Source organism: Aspergillus udagawae (assembly GCF_001078395.1).
Source record: "Aspergillus udagawae IFM 46973 DNA, scaffold_4, whole genome shotgun sequence".
NCBI lineage: Eukaryota > Fungi > Ascomycota > Eurotiomycetes > Eurotiales > Aspergillaceae > Aspergillus > Aspergillus udagawae.
This window is the reverse complement of record NW_025091267.1, coordinates 2029364-2046475: the sequence shown is the minus strand read 5'-3', so window position 1 is coordinate 2046475 and position 17112 is coordinate 2029364. Positions and strand designations below refer to the sequence as shown.

Here is a 17112-nt window from a genome sequence, read left to right as displayed (position 1 = left end):
GAAGTCATTGCTTCCTGGACTGAGCCGCTCGGAAGGATCGGGTGAGCATTGCATGTGCAGCTGCATGTGCATGTTCGTTGACATTCTATTAGCGTGTCATAAGATGAGGTTACAGGCCAAGACAGTTATGAAAACACCTTCCAGAGAATTCTCGAAATCAATGAAATCACCTTGAATAGAAGTTACCAGGGAGAAGAACTGTATCTCTGAATGCCCTGGTTCGAGGTCTCAGGGAACATTGTCCCTCCATTCTTTCCCTCTAGGATAGCATCCTGCGGTTCAACCCAATCCTCTCCAGCAGCAGTAATAAAGACCATCCTAAGCCCTGTAGACTTGCTCATTTCTCTCAACTCATCCACCATCCACATCGGTCCTCTTTCTTCTCCCAATTCTGGTGCACATATACGGGATTCATCCGAACCGCGCGGTTTCCTAATCAGGTAATATTACAAACACGACACGAGGCGCGTCGACTCGCGTTCAGTTCGCGTTTTCGCGTTGACCAATCAGAACAGCACTGACACGCACACTCTTGGGGCTCGATGCCTGGAGATCACGGCCACGATTTCCACTTAGTTAATATGAAGACAACTGAGCTAGTAACGGTGGAGAGCCTAAAACTTCGCTACTTGCCGTACGGAGTAGTACTGGAATATGTCTTCAGTCCCTGCCGACCTGCAAGGGTACCATCCCATCTTATCGGTGATATCGATAGGGACCACGATAGTATCAAGCCATCAACCCACCATCCGGGAGTCCCACGCTTGTCCCTTACTTCTCCGAGACATCCACATTCTTGCTCGTGGAGAAACTCACTTTAGGTGCTTGAGCCTGATAACCTTCTAATCAATTTGTTCCTCTCTAGGTGGCGGAGACTCTCCTTTGTCCCTTCAGCCTTGTGTTTCACCAGACATACACAGCCAGGATTTGCCTGATTGAAACCAGGGACACCCTGTATGGTTATGATTGGCCTTGCTTGATCTGACCGGATGCAAATATATGCTCGTGGCGCTGCCTGATCCTTTACGGCCATAATTCATCATCTTGCAGCTCACAGTGCATTATTCTTATGGTTCTGGGAGCATACATCATGCTTAGCTCAAAGCCACAAGCATGAATCTCTTTCATACTGCCTGGTGACAGGGCCCGTAATAAAGACAGCAACGGCATGCACCTCCAGGATGGCGATCCTAGACAAAGAGATTCATGATCCTCGAGGGCCAAGTCTACGAAAGGAGCACAGGGCGTGAAACAATCTTTGCTGCCCTTTTCAATGAGCAATATTCATCTGCGTTACGCGTCAAGGGCTTACATCGTCAGGCAACAGAGACAGAACCCAGGGCAGAGTCTAGGGTGACAGCTAAGAAAACTCCTATCCTCCCGTCGCCCGGACAAACGAGTCCCAGCCTTCAACAGGCGCGACCCATGCAAGGGATCTAGATCCACTCGCCAACAGCTATGGTCAACATTCCGCAAGCACGATGATACAAGACATGCAGTGACGCCCCGCAGCCCCATTGAATCTTGAATATTGGCATATGGGTGAGCTACTCGACTGTCATGGCAGCCTTCGCAACTCCTTGAGAGCTGCATTGCAGATTTTCAATCAATGCGCATCACACGGGGCTATTCGTCGAGTATAGCTCATAACTAGTATCATGCTTATACGCACATCCTAAACCGCCTAGCGGCACTCATTTCCAGGTAGTAACAAGGCTGACTCCTTCTGGCCAGTGACCAGAGGGAAGATCGCTCCCGATCCATACACATCCCTACTGTCAGAATTAGAACTTCGGTCCAAAATGTATCAGTCTCCTCCGTTGGGATACTTTCGAGTGAGTCACTAGTAGAGCTGAAGGTGCAAGGTAAACGAGCGTTGTGGTCAGGCGACCATTGATATTCCTTTGTATACCTCCTAGCTTGGCTCAAATTAGCTGTAAAACTTCAACTACGTCCCAGATGGCCAAGGCTGCAGGAGTAGTGAGTGTGCTATCACAAATATTTGCGGAAATCTGGTCTTGTTTGGCAGTGCAAGTCCGCCTCTAATCATGCTGGGCAGCCTACAAAGTATTACACTGCCAGTGCTTGACGCTCTTTGTGTTTACCTCACGGGGAGCTTAGCCTATATACCGCCGAGACAGTTATTCTTCTTCTGGACGGATCCGATGTACTCTTAGCAGACAGTACTTTATCATAGAACTACTCACAAGCCAGGATTACTTACAAATCTCTAAAGTGTTTTTGATGGATCTGTTCCATCGCCAGCTCTTCAGGTATTGGTTGTAGGAATTTGTCAATATCATTGACCTAGAAGGAGTTCTCTAGGTTGACTTGGTTGACTTGGTGGGCAGAAGTGTATCTATCCTAATATGATGGATACTAACCAGCAGTTTCCCAATTGATGATACTAATGATAGTATTTCTGTGCGTGAGGACGTTGAGGCTGCTAAGATCATTATGAGTAAATACTAAAGCCCAAGTCTTGCTTTATTGTTTAATAAGTTCCTGAATTTCAGGGTTAAGTCTTGAATAGAATTCCATGCCCATGCGTAAGTGCCAATGGAAATGGTATCAAAAAGACCAAAACGCAGTGAAGGGCCAGGAATACAGCAGTCAAAAAGTGACCCACCATCACAAAAGCAACACCCATGCCTTCCAGGTGAAAGTCTCGCGTCTTGCGGACCATGTCTGCTAATTGCAAAGAAGTTCGCCTTTGAATCCTCACTTCATTATACCCAGCCTTTGCCAATCATGTCTCCCTTAATCCTTTCCATATAAATTGTACGTCCACCGAGAACAAGTAAATGCGCATAAGCTTTTTGGTATTGGGAGATGTATATTGCGATATGAAACGCATGGTTGATGCTTCAGACACCGGTGGAGAGCGGTGCCATTGATTGGTTTGGATGCGCTCAACGAAGCAATGGACGGCTAGGAGGGAGGCCCTTCCTGACTCGACGACATTATGGCTGTATTCCCTAGAAGGAAAGTGTTTAGGAGAACAATGTAGATAGATGATGGTCAATAGCGCTCGTCTTAGGTTGGTTTGTGCTGAAGATATGGGTAATACCTTATATTCTCGCCGTTATCAGAGCTATTGGATTGGAATGCCATAGCTTCCAGAGATTCAAGCCCATAGTTTGTCTTAGATATTCTTCTGTGATCAACGATCTAGGAATCTCATTCAGGATACTTCACTAAGATCTAAAATCTTTGTCATCCTTTTGGCTTCTCTTGCCTCCCTCCGTACTGATAGATCTTCAACATCGTGACGCTCGCCGACCTGAATCAAATCCAGTTTTTGACAATGTTCGCGCCGTATATCAAGTGCTGCCGCTTCCCGGTGATACTATTTCTGACCTCCTCATAGACCTCATTCTCGAGTTCCTCCCAGGTGTTCTGAGAACGCTTCTTTCCTGTTGAGCCATCGTTGATATTCTTCAAGAGGGCAGCATTGGCATTTGAAAGATCGGGGATTATAGATGGAATTGCCCACTCATACTGGTTGAACTGTTCGCTTTCATCTCTGAGTACTTCAGATTGCTCAAAAGTCGCCGTGCTTTGCCCGGAAGAATCTAGATTCCTTGCTTCTGAGTCAAGCTCGGAAGCATCCTTTTCCAGATCATGGAGTTGATGTGAAGGGTTATCTAGTTGACCGTGTGGCGGTAGGTCAGGGTCAGAGAGTGTCGGAGAGGGATCTCTGCGAGGTCCAGGCGATATTGATTCCTTTAACATCGTCTTTTGAGCGACACTTACCCTTGGAAGAGCTGATCCAGAAATCTCGATTTGCAAATCCTTTTGGGAACGTTGGATCTGAACCACATCTCCGTTCGTCTTGCTGGCTTGAATCAGATTGTAGAGCTCGACCATCAGTGGCTCCTTCGGTGCTCGAGGCTTCCAGTCCCTAATGGATCGCTTGTAGAGCGCTTCAAATGCCTCTTTATGAGCAGAGTTGGTAAACCAACAATGACCCAGTGCTTGCTTCACGTCCATGCGTTTTGTTTCATCGAAGACCAGGAGACGCAGAACAAAGTCTTTCGCCCGCTTGCCAATCATGTTACAGGTCAAATTCGCCTCGAGCCCGTTGAGGGCACCTTGTCGATTGCCCTGGCTGGTTTTCCGCTCAGGCAATGGAGAGCTGAAGGGAGGCTCCCCAGTCAGGAGCACGGTCGTGACACAACCTAGGGACCACAGATCCACGGCCTTCGTATATCCTCGTCGGCTGGATCGAAGGACTTCACTAAGACAAGAGTCAGTATATCAAAGTATGGGAGTCAGAGATGCACTTACGGAGCACTATAGTCATACGTGCCGATTTTCGTGGACATTCTTTCAATTCCTGGCTGTACCAGCCTCGCGCATCCAAAGTCAGTGAGTACCACTCTGCTCCCATCCGCCAGGGACGTCATGAGAATATTGTCTGGCTTCAGATCTCTGTGAACAATATTCTGTTCATGGAGGTAATCCAGAGCCATAAGAACCTGTCTCACGATCACGGCGGCTTCAATGTCACCAAGCTTTCCACCTTTGTATTGGATGAATGAGAACAAGTCTCCAGCAGTCACGAGGTCCTGAAAAAGATATCTTTCTTCAGTTAGTGCGAACTTTGGATCTCACTAAGGTTCGTCTCACATTGTATTGCTTGATCGGATCACCTTTTCAACCCCAATAATATTTGGCTTTGATTGTCCGTTAGTGCCCTTCTGATGAGATTCGAGCAAAACCTACGTGGCAGAGCCTTGCCAGGATCCTGGCTTCCCGGTCATATATTTCGAGTTTCTCCTGGACTTTTCTTGCCATGTGTCCATTGTGTACGCGCACTGCAACTACGCGATCCAGATCCATCTCAAAGAACCTGGATCTTTGACCGTCAAACTCTTCAAGAACCCTGTCTTTCAAAATCCGGAGATCAACAATCTTGCATGCAAGCTGCTGGCCAGTCTCTCTGTTGAACGCCATATGCACCTGCCCATACGCCCCGGATCCTAATTTTCGCTGCGTAATTGTGTACTGATCCTCAAAAACCTACACGCAATCAGCATGAGTTCAAACTGTAGCAGAAAATAAGGCCTACCCTCATCTCGACTCTCTGCAGCACGTCAAAGTGATCCTCTTCTCTGTGACCGTCACGTCGGTACAAAAGGTGGACACTCGGGGACAGTTTCAGAATATCGCCATCGCTCAGGAGAAAGCTACCATTTCCCTTGCCCATGGGATACTCGTTCCACGACGTGCCGTTCAGCGAGATATCTTGAGCGTATACCAACGGTGCGACTTCGTCGGGATTCTCTTGGTCGAAGATGATGGTGTAGATTCGGAGGTGACGGTTCGAGATGAATGGATCGTTTACAATGTATTGGCTATGATTCCAATTAGCATTGAAGGATTCGGAGGAGTGACTCAGTACCATCGTTTCCGGTCTCGACCGACGTATATCTCGTTATTGCTGGATACATTTAATGGGTTGCTTGTCTTCCCAGTTCGTGGGTCCACTTCGAGAAGTGTACCGACATAATAGCCTGGACAGGATGGCTGGCGCTCAGACATTATACAAAGTAGAGATGAGGGTGGTAAGGAAATATGGACGGCCTATGAGTGCGGGGGAAAAGACTGTAATCATGCAAGACTAATGATGGCGGTTGTCGCTGTCAAGAGGTTCAGGAGACTTAAGCAGCTCATATTACCTCCTAGTGGAAGTCAGGTGCTGTATGCAATAGTACTAAAGTCGCTGGTCAAGTTTGCGCGTCGAAAAAGTCATCATCCATTTCAGCTTCGTTTCATTCAATTCTATATCATAAAGGACATCAATGTTCGCAAATTCTCAATCATCAATTGTTGACACTGATACATCTCAACGACTACTTTCCCTGCATCCTTCGAATGCGTTCCTCCGCTGCTCTAGCGCGGCGCTCTCTCTCCAGTCTCATCCTCATCTCTGGTGTCATTCCCCTCATTTCTTCTTCTCTCTTTTCAGATGCCGTCTTTTCCATCGCTCCTAATGCTCGGCCTCCCGCTTTTCTCGATTCTTGCAGTGAGGCTGCTCTAGCAGCTTCTTCCTTCTTTAATCGCTCTAATTCGGTCTTGCGCCTCTTTGACTCTTCCTCTTCTGCTGCTTTTCGCTCCCTTTCTGCGCGACTATCAACTTCCTCCTTGGATACCGCCGTTGGGACCTTGGCAATGTCCCAGTTCCATTTTGACTCTCCCAGTTCATGTCGTGCAACGCGGAATGCATCACGGGTAGCTCGATCGCCGGCAAGCTCGAAAGCAGTTCTTCCTTCGCCGTTGACAATCGTTGGATCAGCCTCGGCCTTTGTAAGGAGGGCCGAAACTACCGATGGGGAATTCAGATTTGCTGCAAAATGCAAGGGAGTAGGACAGCGGAAATTTTGCGGAGAATCAGATGGACGGAACGTGAAAGATGAGGGTATAGAGTTTTTGGAGAGATAGGACATCAACGCTGGTACTTTGGACCGTCGAATCAGGGCTTGGATCTGAGATGTATGCAATATAGCCTCCTCCTCCTCCTTCGACACTTTTGGCTTTTGCTGCTGCGGCCGTGGTGTTGGAGGCTTCAACGTTTCTGCCCTCTGTTTTGCCTCCGCTGCTGCAAGGGCCGCTTCATCGATCTGGCTTACTTTCACGCGAGTAAGTTCTTTGAAGCATCTCATAAGCTCGACTTGCGTGGCTCGACGAGTGCTGAATGGGAACCCTCTTATTCTGGGATCATTCTGTTTCAGAAATTGACCCTCATATTGTCCAAATAGAATCCTTCGGTTCGTATTGCCAGTCGCTCGGATGAACAACAGTTGCGCATTATCGATCATCTCCTTCCAGTCTCGCAAGAGCTCTCTGATCTCCTTCTCCAAAGCAGCCTCGTTATACCTTCGAAGGCTAGAACCAGCGGAATGTGCTGCGCCTCGAGCGGCGTCACTAGCAGATTGAGAACCACCCTGCTTCCGTCTCGTTGTATAGCGATGGAATGACTTGTGGGCGATGACGCGGGCCTGCCGCTCAACGCCACCTTGTTTACGATGAATTTCAGGGGCCATAGAGACCAACATGGCAGCGAAATGGCCACCTCCTATCATGCACATGAAGATATGCGGACTGTGCGTAACTCCATTCGCTTGTTGCTGTGCATTCGGTCTTTGTGTCGGTAGCGGCGATAGTTGCTTCTTTCGCAACGAATCAACGAGGTGTGTAGGCTCATCTTGTTCGTCATTCGAGAACAAAGCTCTATAGACACCTAGTGATGTGCTGGATGGCAACAGCGAGCTCGAAAACCAGTAAAGAGGGCTCCTGCCAGCCGGCTTTTTGCTTGGTGACTCCTCCGCCACTTCAGCTGCCTGGGCTATCCTGGCCTGCCTTTTCAGCAAGGCAGAGAGCTGCACGTCTTCTTCGTCGTCTTCCTCCTCTGACGACTCGGAGCCAGATATTGACTCATCCAAATCTCCAACCGCTTTAGCAAATTGTGCCTCGTCTAACGTAGGGTTGCCTCTAGCTTGCGCTTTGATGTTGAATCTGTGGTGGTCCGACCGAACGTGCTCTCGTTGTTCTTGTACATTCAGAAAGGAGACTTTGCAAAGGGCGCAGGATGTGGAAGTAGCAATCACCGGATCTAGAGTCGACAGATCGAGCGTTTCTCTAGAGGGTTCGACAGTATCTTCCACGGCTATGGATTGGTCATCGCCCTTGGTGGTTAAAGTCGAAAGAAGTGCCTGAGGAAGATCATATACTAATGAGGATCAGCTATACGCACACGTAATCTAGAACATGAGAAGAAAGTGCATACCATATAGAGGTCTTTTCAATAACTCTTCCACCAAAGAAGTATCTGCGACCATTGCGTTGTCAGGTAGTTTATCCCAGAGTAGGTTCGATCGCGGAGATGCAAAGCACTGCGGCGAATGTGTGACCCTCCAAAAGTGATAAGTATACCGCCTTCGTGTGGGGCTACACTGTATTAGGAGAATACAGGCAGCAGTATGACGATTTTAAAAGATTTCGTGTCATCTTATTCTGACGAAAGCGTTCTAGAATTTTCCGGGCAGTCATATCTTGCTTTCCTTACTGACTCACGAAGGAGACTTAGTCATAGTGGCTGGGTAGTGTAGGAGTCTTTACATGTACGGAGTAGCTCAAGCGGGGACCCGATATGGCAATTGATGACCGGCAAAGTAATTGCTATGATCGCACAACAGCCAGGGCATTACACAATCATTTATGGAAAATCTACGAGTAGCGGATGAGAGCGCTATACAGGCATCATAGTCCTAGTTGTGACTGGGTGATTGGGACACTGATGAACCCAGGATACTGAATTATTTGACCATTTCTCCATTAGGGTCGCGCTTGATATATGTATGAAATCGGTTACATTCTCCATACATCATGTTCGAAAGCCGATTTTATATGGCATTATCTGGTTTCTTACGTCAACTATCGCGAGCTGCATACTTCCAATCTCAGGGGGGAAAAGAGAGTCAAACTGCGCTCTGATCATCACCATTTAACATGTACAGTAGTGCATAGTACAGAGATTGTTAGACAACAATTGACGATCGGTGGATCCCCAGGAAGCCTTGACTTGCAAGGCATTATTACATCATCGAGTATTGCTCAAGATAAGAGATTATACGTAGATTATAGAGCAGGGTTCATAATTGATAGCTGCAAGCTTAAATCAGCCTGAATTGGTCTAGCTATCTTGACTATGCTCGCCTTTCAGGCTGAGAATACCAGCATATGTCTTCAGCTCCAATAATTCATCCTCAGAAATTGACTCTCTGATTATTGATGGGAGTCATAGAGAAGGTGAGGAAATGTTATGCCAAGCGACCCAAGACTTTTTCCGAACTGACTCATGGTTCTGGCCTCAATTCTTCGGAAATAAGCAAAGGAAGGTTTATGTCATTATTTAAATCGCAACAGAGAGTATTATACTTAACGCTTTTTTTTTTTTGGAAACCTCGACGTTGTTGAGTGGAATAGAGCTGTACATATCTTCAATTTCGAGGTGCCCATTGAGTATCATTGCCTCAATCATTCAGTATAGGTAGTTCCAACTCGAACCTAGGTCTTTGAACTGATACTACCTTATTTCCGAGACGCCGGCAGCAGCGAAGCTTGGACCTTTAGTAATCAAGCTGCAGCTAGTTTCTTATTGATTCGAATTATTCTCCTTGCGCCCTCAGACAAAATCCGCCAGTCTCGTATTTGAAATCACTGGCATTCTGAGTTCTTAATCTCAGCTAATTCCCTCTCCTTTCCTGTTGCCAGACGGTTCAGGAATCTTTGGAGTTGGGGTCGTTTGTCCGGATACCAAGATGCTTGATGGCAACCCCCAGGTGATCCTGGGGAATTTCCATTCCGCACCAGTTTCATCATCGACTTTGGACTCTCCGTTCAGTCCGTCGAAAAAACTTCAGCCTTTCTGTGGTGATGTCGAGGGTTGGGGTCCAATAAGCAAATACAGATTTGATCTTACACCATGTTTCCTGGATATTGGAGTAGCTTTGGTTGCAGCATGGGGCTTGCTCATGGGAGCAGGTGCCATATGGTTCTTGTTGAAGAAGCGTGCGCCTCAGCCCGTGTCGAAAAATTGGCACTTTTATGCGAAATTGGTAAGATCTTCTTCTTCAAATGGATGTTGCGACCGTCCGAGCCAGATGGTTATCTAACAGAAGCATTCCTCGCTATTAGATTGTGCTGGGCGCCCTAATCTTCACGACTGCCCTTCAAGCCGCGATTCAAGCCGAGTCCGCTCCTCGTCTCTTCTTGGTTGATTTTCGCTTCTGGAGTTCCATTCTGGTGTTCGCGTCTCTTGGTGTGATATTTGCAGTTCAATATTACGAGCACTGGCGCAGCAGACAGCCCAACGGCGTTGTCCTGTTCTACTGGCTCTTCTTTACCATCGCTTACGGCATCAAATTACGGTCGCTGGTCTCACAAAAGGCTTACGAAGATCAACTCCCATACTTTGTTTGCATCAACGTTAGCCTCGGCCTTGCTCTGTTGGAGTTTGGACTCGAATACCTGGTTCCCAAAAAACAAAGTGCGTACGACGCCTTGGGTGATGAGGATGAATGTCCGTACGAGTACGCCGATATTTTCGCAGTCCTCACCTTCAGCTGGATGACACCGTTGATGAAATTCGGCTACAAGCACTATCTTACTCAGGATGATCTTTGGAATCTGCGGAGGCGCGACACTACGCGCGTCACAGGGGACACTTTGGAGGAAAATTGGGCGGAAGAGCTGAAGAAGTCGAAGCCGTCTCTGTGGTTGGCGTTGATGAAATCGTTCGGTGGCCCGTACCTGCGCGGCGCAATCATCAAGTGCGGAAGCGACGTACTTGCCTTTGTTCAGCCGCAACTCTTGCGCCTCCTCATCGTCTTCATAAAATCATATAAGACTGATGAACCTCAGCCCGTGATCGGTGGTGTGGCCATCGCGCTGGCGATGTTTTTGGTCTCGGTAACACAGACCATGTGTCTGCACCAGTACTTCCAAAGGGCATTTGATACCGGTATGCGCGTCAAGTCAGCCTTGACTGCCATGATCTACGCCAAGTCTCTAAGACTTTCGAGCGAAGGGCGTGCATCCAAGACCACAGGTGATATTGTCAACCATATGGCTGTCGACCAGCAACGCTTGTCAGACCTGACTCAATTCGGCATGCAACTCTGGTCTGCTCCTTTCCAAATCACTCTTTGTATGCTGTCCCTTTATCAACTAGTCGGTGTAAGCATGTTTGCAGGTATTGGTGTGATGATTCTCATGATCCCTCTGAACGGGGCGATTGCCCGAATGATGAAAAAGCTTCAGATCGTACAGATGAAGAACAAGGACTCCAGATCACGACTGATGACTGAGATCCTGAACAACATCAAGAGCATTAAACTATATGCCTGGAATACAGCATTCATGAACAAACTCAGCCATATCAGAAACGATTTGGAGCTGAACACTCTTCGCAAGATTGGAGCAACTCAATCGATTGCAAACTTCACCTGGCAGTCCACCCCATTCCTAGTCTCGTGCTCTACATTCAGCGTTTACGTCTTGATAAGTGATCAGCCTTTGACTACAAGCGTGGTGTTCCCGGCCTTGACTCTGTTCAATCTGCTCACGTTTCCGCTTTCAATCCTGCCTATGGTTATCACGTCCATCATTGAAGCGTCCGTGGCTGTGCAGCGTCTGACCGACTACTTTACTGCGGAAGAACTACAAACTGATGCGGTCACATTCGAGGACCCAGTGACCCATGCTGGTGATGAGTCTGTCCGTATTCGGGACGCGGCGTTCACCTGGAACAGGTACCAAGGCGACAACGTTATTGAGAACATTGACTTTAGCGCTCGCAAAGGGGAGCTCAGTTGCATTGTCGGGAGAGTCGGTGCCGGTAAATCCTCCTTCCTTCTGTCGTTGCTAGGTGATCTCTGGAAGACCGAAGGCGATGTTGTTGTTCGAGGCCGTATCGCTTATGTCGCGCAACAACCATGGGTGATGAATGCCAGCGTCCGTGAGAATATTGTTTTCGGACATCGGTGGGATCCTCAGTTCTATGACCTCACAGTTGAGGCTTGCGCTCTGCTTGATGACTTTAACAACCTGCCCGATGGCGATCAAACTGAGGTCGGTGAGAGGGGCATCTCCCTCTCGGGTGGACAAAAGGCTCGTTTGACACTTGCCCGGGCGGTATACGCTCGTGCAGATATCTACCTGCTTGATGATGTGCTTTCAGCGGTCGATCAGCACGTCGGTCGTCACCTCATCAACAAGGTACTTGGTCGGAATGGTCTTCTCAGCGGTAAGACCAGGATTCTGGCCACCAACGCTATTCCTGTGTTAAAAGAGGCCGACTTTATTGCTCTCCTAAGAAATAAGACCTTGATTGAGAAGGGAACCTACGAACAGTTGATGGCTATGAAGGGCGAGGTGTCCAATCTCGTACGCACAACGATGAACGAATCGGAGGACGAAGGTTCCAGCAGTGACGGCCATGATCTAGCTAGCCCTGAAGGCTCGGAATCCACCACTGTCCTTGAGAATGCAGAATCAGAGGCATCGGATATGGAAGCTGAGCAGCAAATAGGATCACTTCTCCCCATCAGATCCGGCGCTGTGACTACTCGGCGGAGATCGAGCACCGTCACGCTGCGGCGTGCCAGTACGGCGAGCTGGCACGGTGTTCGGCGTAAGCTTGGTGACGAAGAGAACGTCCTCAAGAGTAAGCAGACGCAGGAAATCTCGCAGCAGGGTAAAGTCAAGTGGAGTGTTTACGGAGAATATGCCAAGGACAGCAATATTATCGCTGTCTGCTTCTACTTGCTCACGCTTCTGGGAGGGCAGACGGCGCAAGTTGCTGGTAGTTTCTGGCTAAAGAAGTGGTCTGAAGCCAGCGAAGTGCAGTCTCACCCGAACGTCACCAAGTTCATTGTTGTTTACCTGGCTTTCGGTCTTGGGTCTTCCCTCTTGGTTATCCTTCAGAATTTGATTCTCTGGATATTTTGCTCGATTGAGGTATGGCCTGAATCGTATCACAAGTGAAGAACTACACTAATACGACAACAGGCTTCTCGCAAACTGCATGAACGCATGGCATTCTCTATTTTCCGCTCTCCTATGAGCTTTTTCGAGACTACTCCGTCTGGCCGGATCCTGAATCGATTCTCAAGGTAGGCTGCAGTTCTATACGCTGTTGATGTGATGGCTTACGACGTTGTTTAGTGATGTGTATCGGATTGATGAAGTCCTTGCTCGTACTTTCAACATGGTATGTGAAAAGCCGGCCCTCTAACAATTGGTCACCGCTGACATCGAGCTAGTTGTTCAGTAACTTCGCAAAGGCACTTTTCACGATGATTGTGATCGCTACAAACACCCCCGCCTTCATTCTGGCGATTTTCCCTCTGGGCTACGTTTACCTGCGGTACCAGAAGTACTACCTACGAACCTCACGTGAATTGAAGCGGTTGGACAGCGTCACTAGGAGCCCGATCTATGCTCACTTCCAGGAGTCGCTCGGCGGCATCTCCACGATCCGCGGCTATCGACAGGAGAACCGGTTTGCTCTTGAAAACGAATGGCGCATGGATGCGAATCTTCGGGCTTACTTTCCATCCCTCAGTGCCAACAGATGGTTGGCTGTTCGTTTGGAATTCATCGGTTCGGTTATTATCCTGACTTCCGCGGTGCTTTCCATCATCTCGGTCGCCACTGGCAGTCGTGTGTCTGAAGGCATGGTCGGTTTGGCCATGTCTTATGCTCTCCAAATCACTCAGTCCTTGAACTGGATTGTTCGACAGACTGTCGAAGTCGAAACCAACATTGTGTCTGTTGAGCGGGTTCTTGAATACGCGAACCTGCCCAGCGAGGCCCCTGATGTCATCTTCAAAAACCGCCCGGCTATCGGATGGCCCGCTCAAGGGGCGGTGACCTTCAAGGACTACAGCACGCGGTACCGTCCTGGACTTGATCTCGTGCTCAAGGATATCAACCTAGACATCAAACCTCACGAAAAAATAGGCGTTGTTGGTCGTACAGGTGCAGGAAAAAGTTCGCTGACTCTGGCGCTCTTCCGGATCATCGAAGCCGCTGGTGGCAGCATCAGGTGAGAAAAACTGCCCGATCTACTTGTCTTTACAGTTTCTGACGTCTTTTATAGTATTGATGGCCTGGATATTTCTACTATTGGCCTATCTGACCTGCGGGGACGTCTTGCCATTATTCCCCAGGATCCTGCCATGTTTGAAGGCACTCTGCGGGACAATTTGGACCCGCGGCATGTGCATGATGACACGGAGCTGTGGAGTGTCCTAGGTATGTTGGCCCGGTTCGCTGCATTCCCAAGCATTGATTGACTGACTGACCCCGTAATTGTGTAGAACATGCCAGACTCAAGGAGCATATCGCTCAAATGGACGGTCAGCTGGACGCACAGATTCAAGAAGGAGGTAAAGTTCTCTTTTGCCACCGCCATGCCCACTCCCCTTTTGAGTCCTTGCTTAAACTAAACGCCCGAGTACTAACGTGATGGTGACAGGATCTAATCTTAGCCAGGGCCAGCGTCAGCTGGTATCTGTGGCGCGGGCGTTGCTGACACCGAGCAATATCCTTGTGCTTGACGAAGCAACAGTAAGTGGCCGTTGACTACACCGTTTCTTCCTGTACATGATGAAGGTTCACTGACGGCTTGTAACAGGCGGCAGTCGACGTGGAGACGGATGCGCTGCTCCAACGCACCCTGCGCAGCAGCGTCTTCCAGGAACGCACAATCATCACGATTGCGCACCGCATTAATACAATTATTGACTCTGATCGAATCGTGGTCTTGGACAAGGGGCAGGTCGCAGAGTTTGACACGCCCGCAAACCTGATCAAGCGTGGCGGCAAATTCTATGAGCTGGTCAGGGAAGCCGGTTTGCTTGACAGCGATGGAGCAGCGCTTGTGCAGTAATCTAATTTCCACCTAAAGAGGAAGCTGATATTGTGACTGGCTGGGGGAACCGGATCGATTCTTCCAGCTCGGGCCGATCCCTTTTTTGTCTGGACTACTGTATAAGGAAGGCGAAAAATCTGATTCCCTTATCCTCTTTCCTGGTTTGTGGGAATCGCCCTGTTTCAGCGAGAGTACGTACCGGTACTCTGCAGTGCATGGCGAACTCGAGGACACAGCTCTGGGTCGTCTCAGCCAGCTGTCGTCGCAGCTTTGATCTGTAACAAAGTCCGTGCGCCATTGAAGAGGGGCCTTCTTGGAGACCTTAGGGTGATCGATCACCGATCTGGAGGCGCTACGATAGAATCCTGATTTACAGCCGGCCTTAGTGTCAATTTCGGCTCCGGAGGGGGAGTGGTCTGGCCTGGAGGCGACAAGCATTGAGTTCATGATGTCAAGAGGGGTTTATGATTCCCTGTTTTCAGCGTCATTACGGAGTATAGTCAATCTGTGTACAGAGTATCTACAGTGTAGGTGGAGGGATTGCCTTCCGGTTGCATATAGCCATATAAAAGTTGTTTGTTCCAATGTGCACGCACTCAAGAGTAGCGGTGTAGGGAAGCAGCTGGGAGGGACCATGCAGAAAATGCAACTAACTGGCACGTAACGATGTTGTCTAGGGTGAGAGAGAGGGACACTGTCGCTGTCAACTACTGACAGCCATTAATTAACCATTTCTTGAAGCTGTATTACAAGTTTACAACCCCCGGTCATCTGAATAGTGAACGCCAGCCACCGAGCTGGAGTACCCCGCCAAAGCAGACGTGACACACCCAATAGTAGCGCAATTCAAGGTTTTCCTTAGAAACATGCAGAGACTCATGGACCAGATTACCTCTTCTGAACTCTGAAATATTCTTTCGAAATGATATAGTTCGATCTGTATTGAGAAAACGTGTGGAGAAACAGACCTCACTGGGTAGAATGGACTCGCGAGGCTCAGACCATGCTTGGGCCATTCGCGGTCTTAGTTCGTACGAAGGCTGCTTCAAGGCGTGCGGTCTCAGTGGACGGAAGCATGGATAAACTTCTTAATTTGTCATCCCTTGCGTCCTTATAGATTGTTGTCTTTGCCATTCATCTTCGACGTCTATCAAAATTAACTACGGGGGACCAAGCACTATCTCTTTCTCGCGTGGCGGACGCTGGGCCATTGCCCGACTTACTCCGTAGACTATGTAGTCCGTACCATCTGTATGACTATAATGATACCACAGCGGGACGCGGGACACTTAAGTTGCAGGAGCCGGATCCATCTACGAAAAACATACTTGGATAGTACTTGAAATTACAACCACTTTAGTTTAGTAGAGGAGTAGTAGAAGGATTGAACGAAGGGCCCCGCTTAGATAGAATTCAGATTCAGATCTTGCAGGGAAACCCGGCCGTGCCGTCCGTCCGTCGCAGTGAGAACCTGGTTTTCGGGTTGAGGTTGTTCGCACATCTAGCAGTTGGCGGTATTTGCTTCAGTGATTTGCAGTAGAGGGTATAAAATCTACCTCTGGGTATGGCTGACGGGTTATTACGCACTTAGTGAGATAATGACAGTCATTTGCATACACTCTTCTTCACAGAGTGAGACATTTGAACTGATACTGGCAATATCTGACATCCTACACTGTACTCCGTAAGCATACTCTGTACTTAGTAAATCCCCGAATAGCATGGCACAAGGGAGACCAGCCGCAACGCTCAGGCCGTTTTGATTTTTATGCGATAAATGGACCTGAGGTCGCCCATGAGACGTATCCCAAAACATAAACTTCCAGGCGCCGTGGTCGAAGATCGCCAAGCATCATCCTTGCGTCGATGCTCGCATAGTCGAGTCGATCCATCACCGAGTCCGTAGTTGCAGGACTCATACAACAGAATAGTTAAATGATTGTGCGATGGCTGGAAGCTGTGCGACACTGGCATTGATGAAAGGTGGATATCCCCAGGATTCTACCAGTGACATGCATATATAGTGGATGGGTCCCTGACAGCTGGCAATGACCGATTTGTCCGGTGCGACTCCAGCTACCGGAATCAGTTTGGGGATTGCTGGCACTCTTGCAAGATATTATTTATCACGGTGGACACGAACATGTTCGGTTCGACGCACATGGAGAATGATGATAGAGATAGAGTTGCCTGGTCTTCAGTCATTCCAGGAACCTCAAAGCATAAACTTGTGGAGATTTCATCATAACCCGTGTGGTCTTGATCTGCGCGTCGCAGTTTGAGGGGTCTTGTTCAACAGACTTTCGTCCTCTGCAGGTCGATCATTCAAATGAGGAGAAAATAGCATCGCAATGGTGCGCTCAATCGGGTTATATTCCCGTGCCAGCAATGCCAGAACTTGTTCCCCGGGATGCTGTTCCTGGAAGTCCTCAGCCATTTCCCTGTACGGGACTTTTGTGCTATATCCACTTGCTTTAGCCATCTAATCTAGGTACAGGAAGTAAGTACAGTGATAGATATTAGGCGTATCTAAAGAAGTTGAAATGTACTTATGAACTTTATAAGATTAGATCCTCTGCTAAAGCAATTATCTCACCTTTTAATAATTTCACTAAGTGTACCTAATATTGGTTGATAGTTTAATCAATTAGAAATCGATTAGTGGATCT

At 48.4% G+C, this 17112-nt stretch overlaps 3 protein-coding genes across 3 annotated transcripts; 1 reads left to right on the top strand and 2 right to left on the bottom strand.

The window, feature by feature from the left end:
- Positions 1-3288: 3288 nt before the first annotated feature.
- Positions 3289-5547, bottom strand: Aud_006101 (FHA domain-containing serine/threonine-protein kinase; the record flags this gene model as incomplete). Its single annotated transcript, XM_043291008.1, has 5 exons — positions 3289-4240; positions 4291-4571; positions 4729-5025; positions 5075-5360; positions 5408-5547. The coding sequence occupies 5 exons, from the start codon at positions 5545-5547 to the stop codon at positions 3289-3291; spliced, it is 1956 nt and encodes a 651-aa protein (XP_043146943.1).
- A 311-nt stretch (positions 5548-5858) lies between these two features.
- Aud_006100 (putative C2H2 finger and ankyrin domain protein) lies at positions 5859-7844 on the bottom strand (the record flags this gene model as incomplete). The annotated part of the gene is made up of 2 exons (XM_043291007.1): positions 5859-7735; positions 7793-7844. The coding sequence occupies 2 exons, from the start codon at positions 7842-7844 to the stop codon at positions 5859-5861; spliced, it is 1929 nt and encodes a 642-aa protein (XP_043146942.1).
- A 1482-nt stretch (positions 7845-9326) lies between these two features.
- On the top strand, positions 9327-14461 carry Aud_006099 (ATP-binding cassette glutathione S-conjugate transporter YCF1; the record flags this gene model as incomplete). The annotated part of the gene is made up of 9 exons (XM_043291006.1): positions 9327-9623; positions 9703-12525; positions 12577-12680; positions 12733-12778; positions 12831-13615; positions 13670-13824; positions 13890-13958; positions 14048-14139; positions 14207-14461. 9 exons carry the CDS (start codon positions 9327-9329, stop codon positions 14459-14461), a joined length of 4626 nt encoding a protein of 1541 aa, XP_043146941.1.
- Between the last annotated feature and the right edge of the window lie 2651 nt (positions 14462-17112).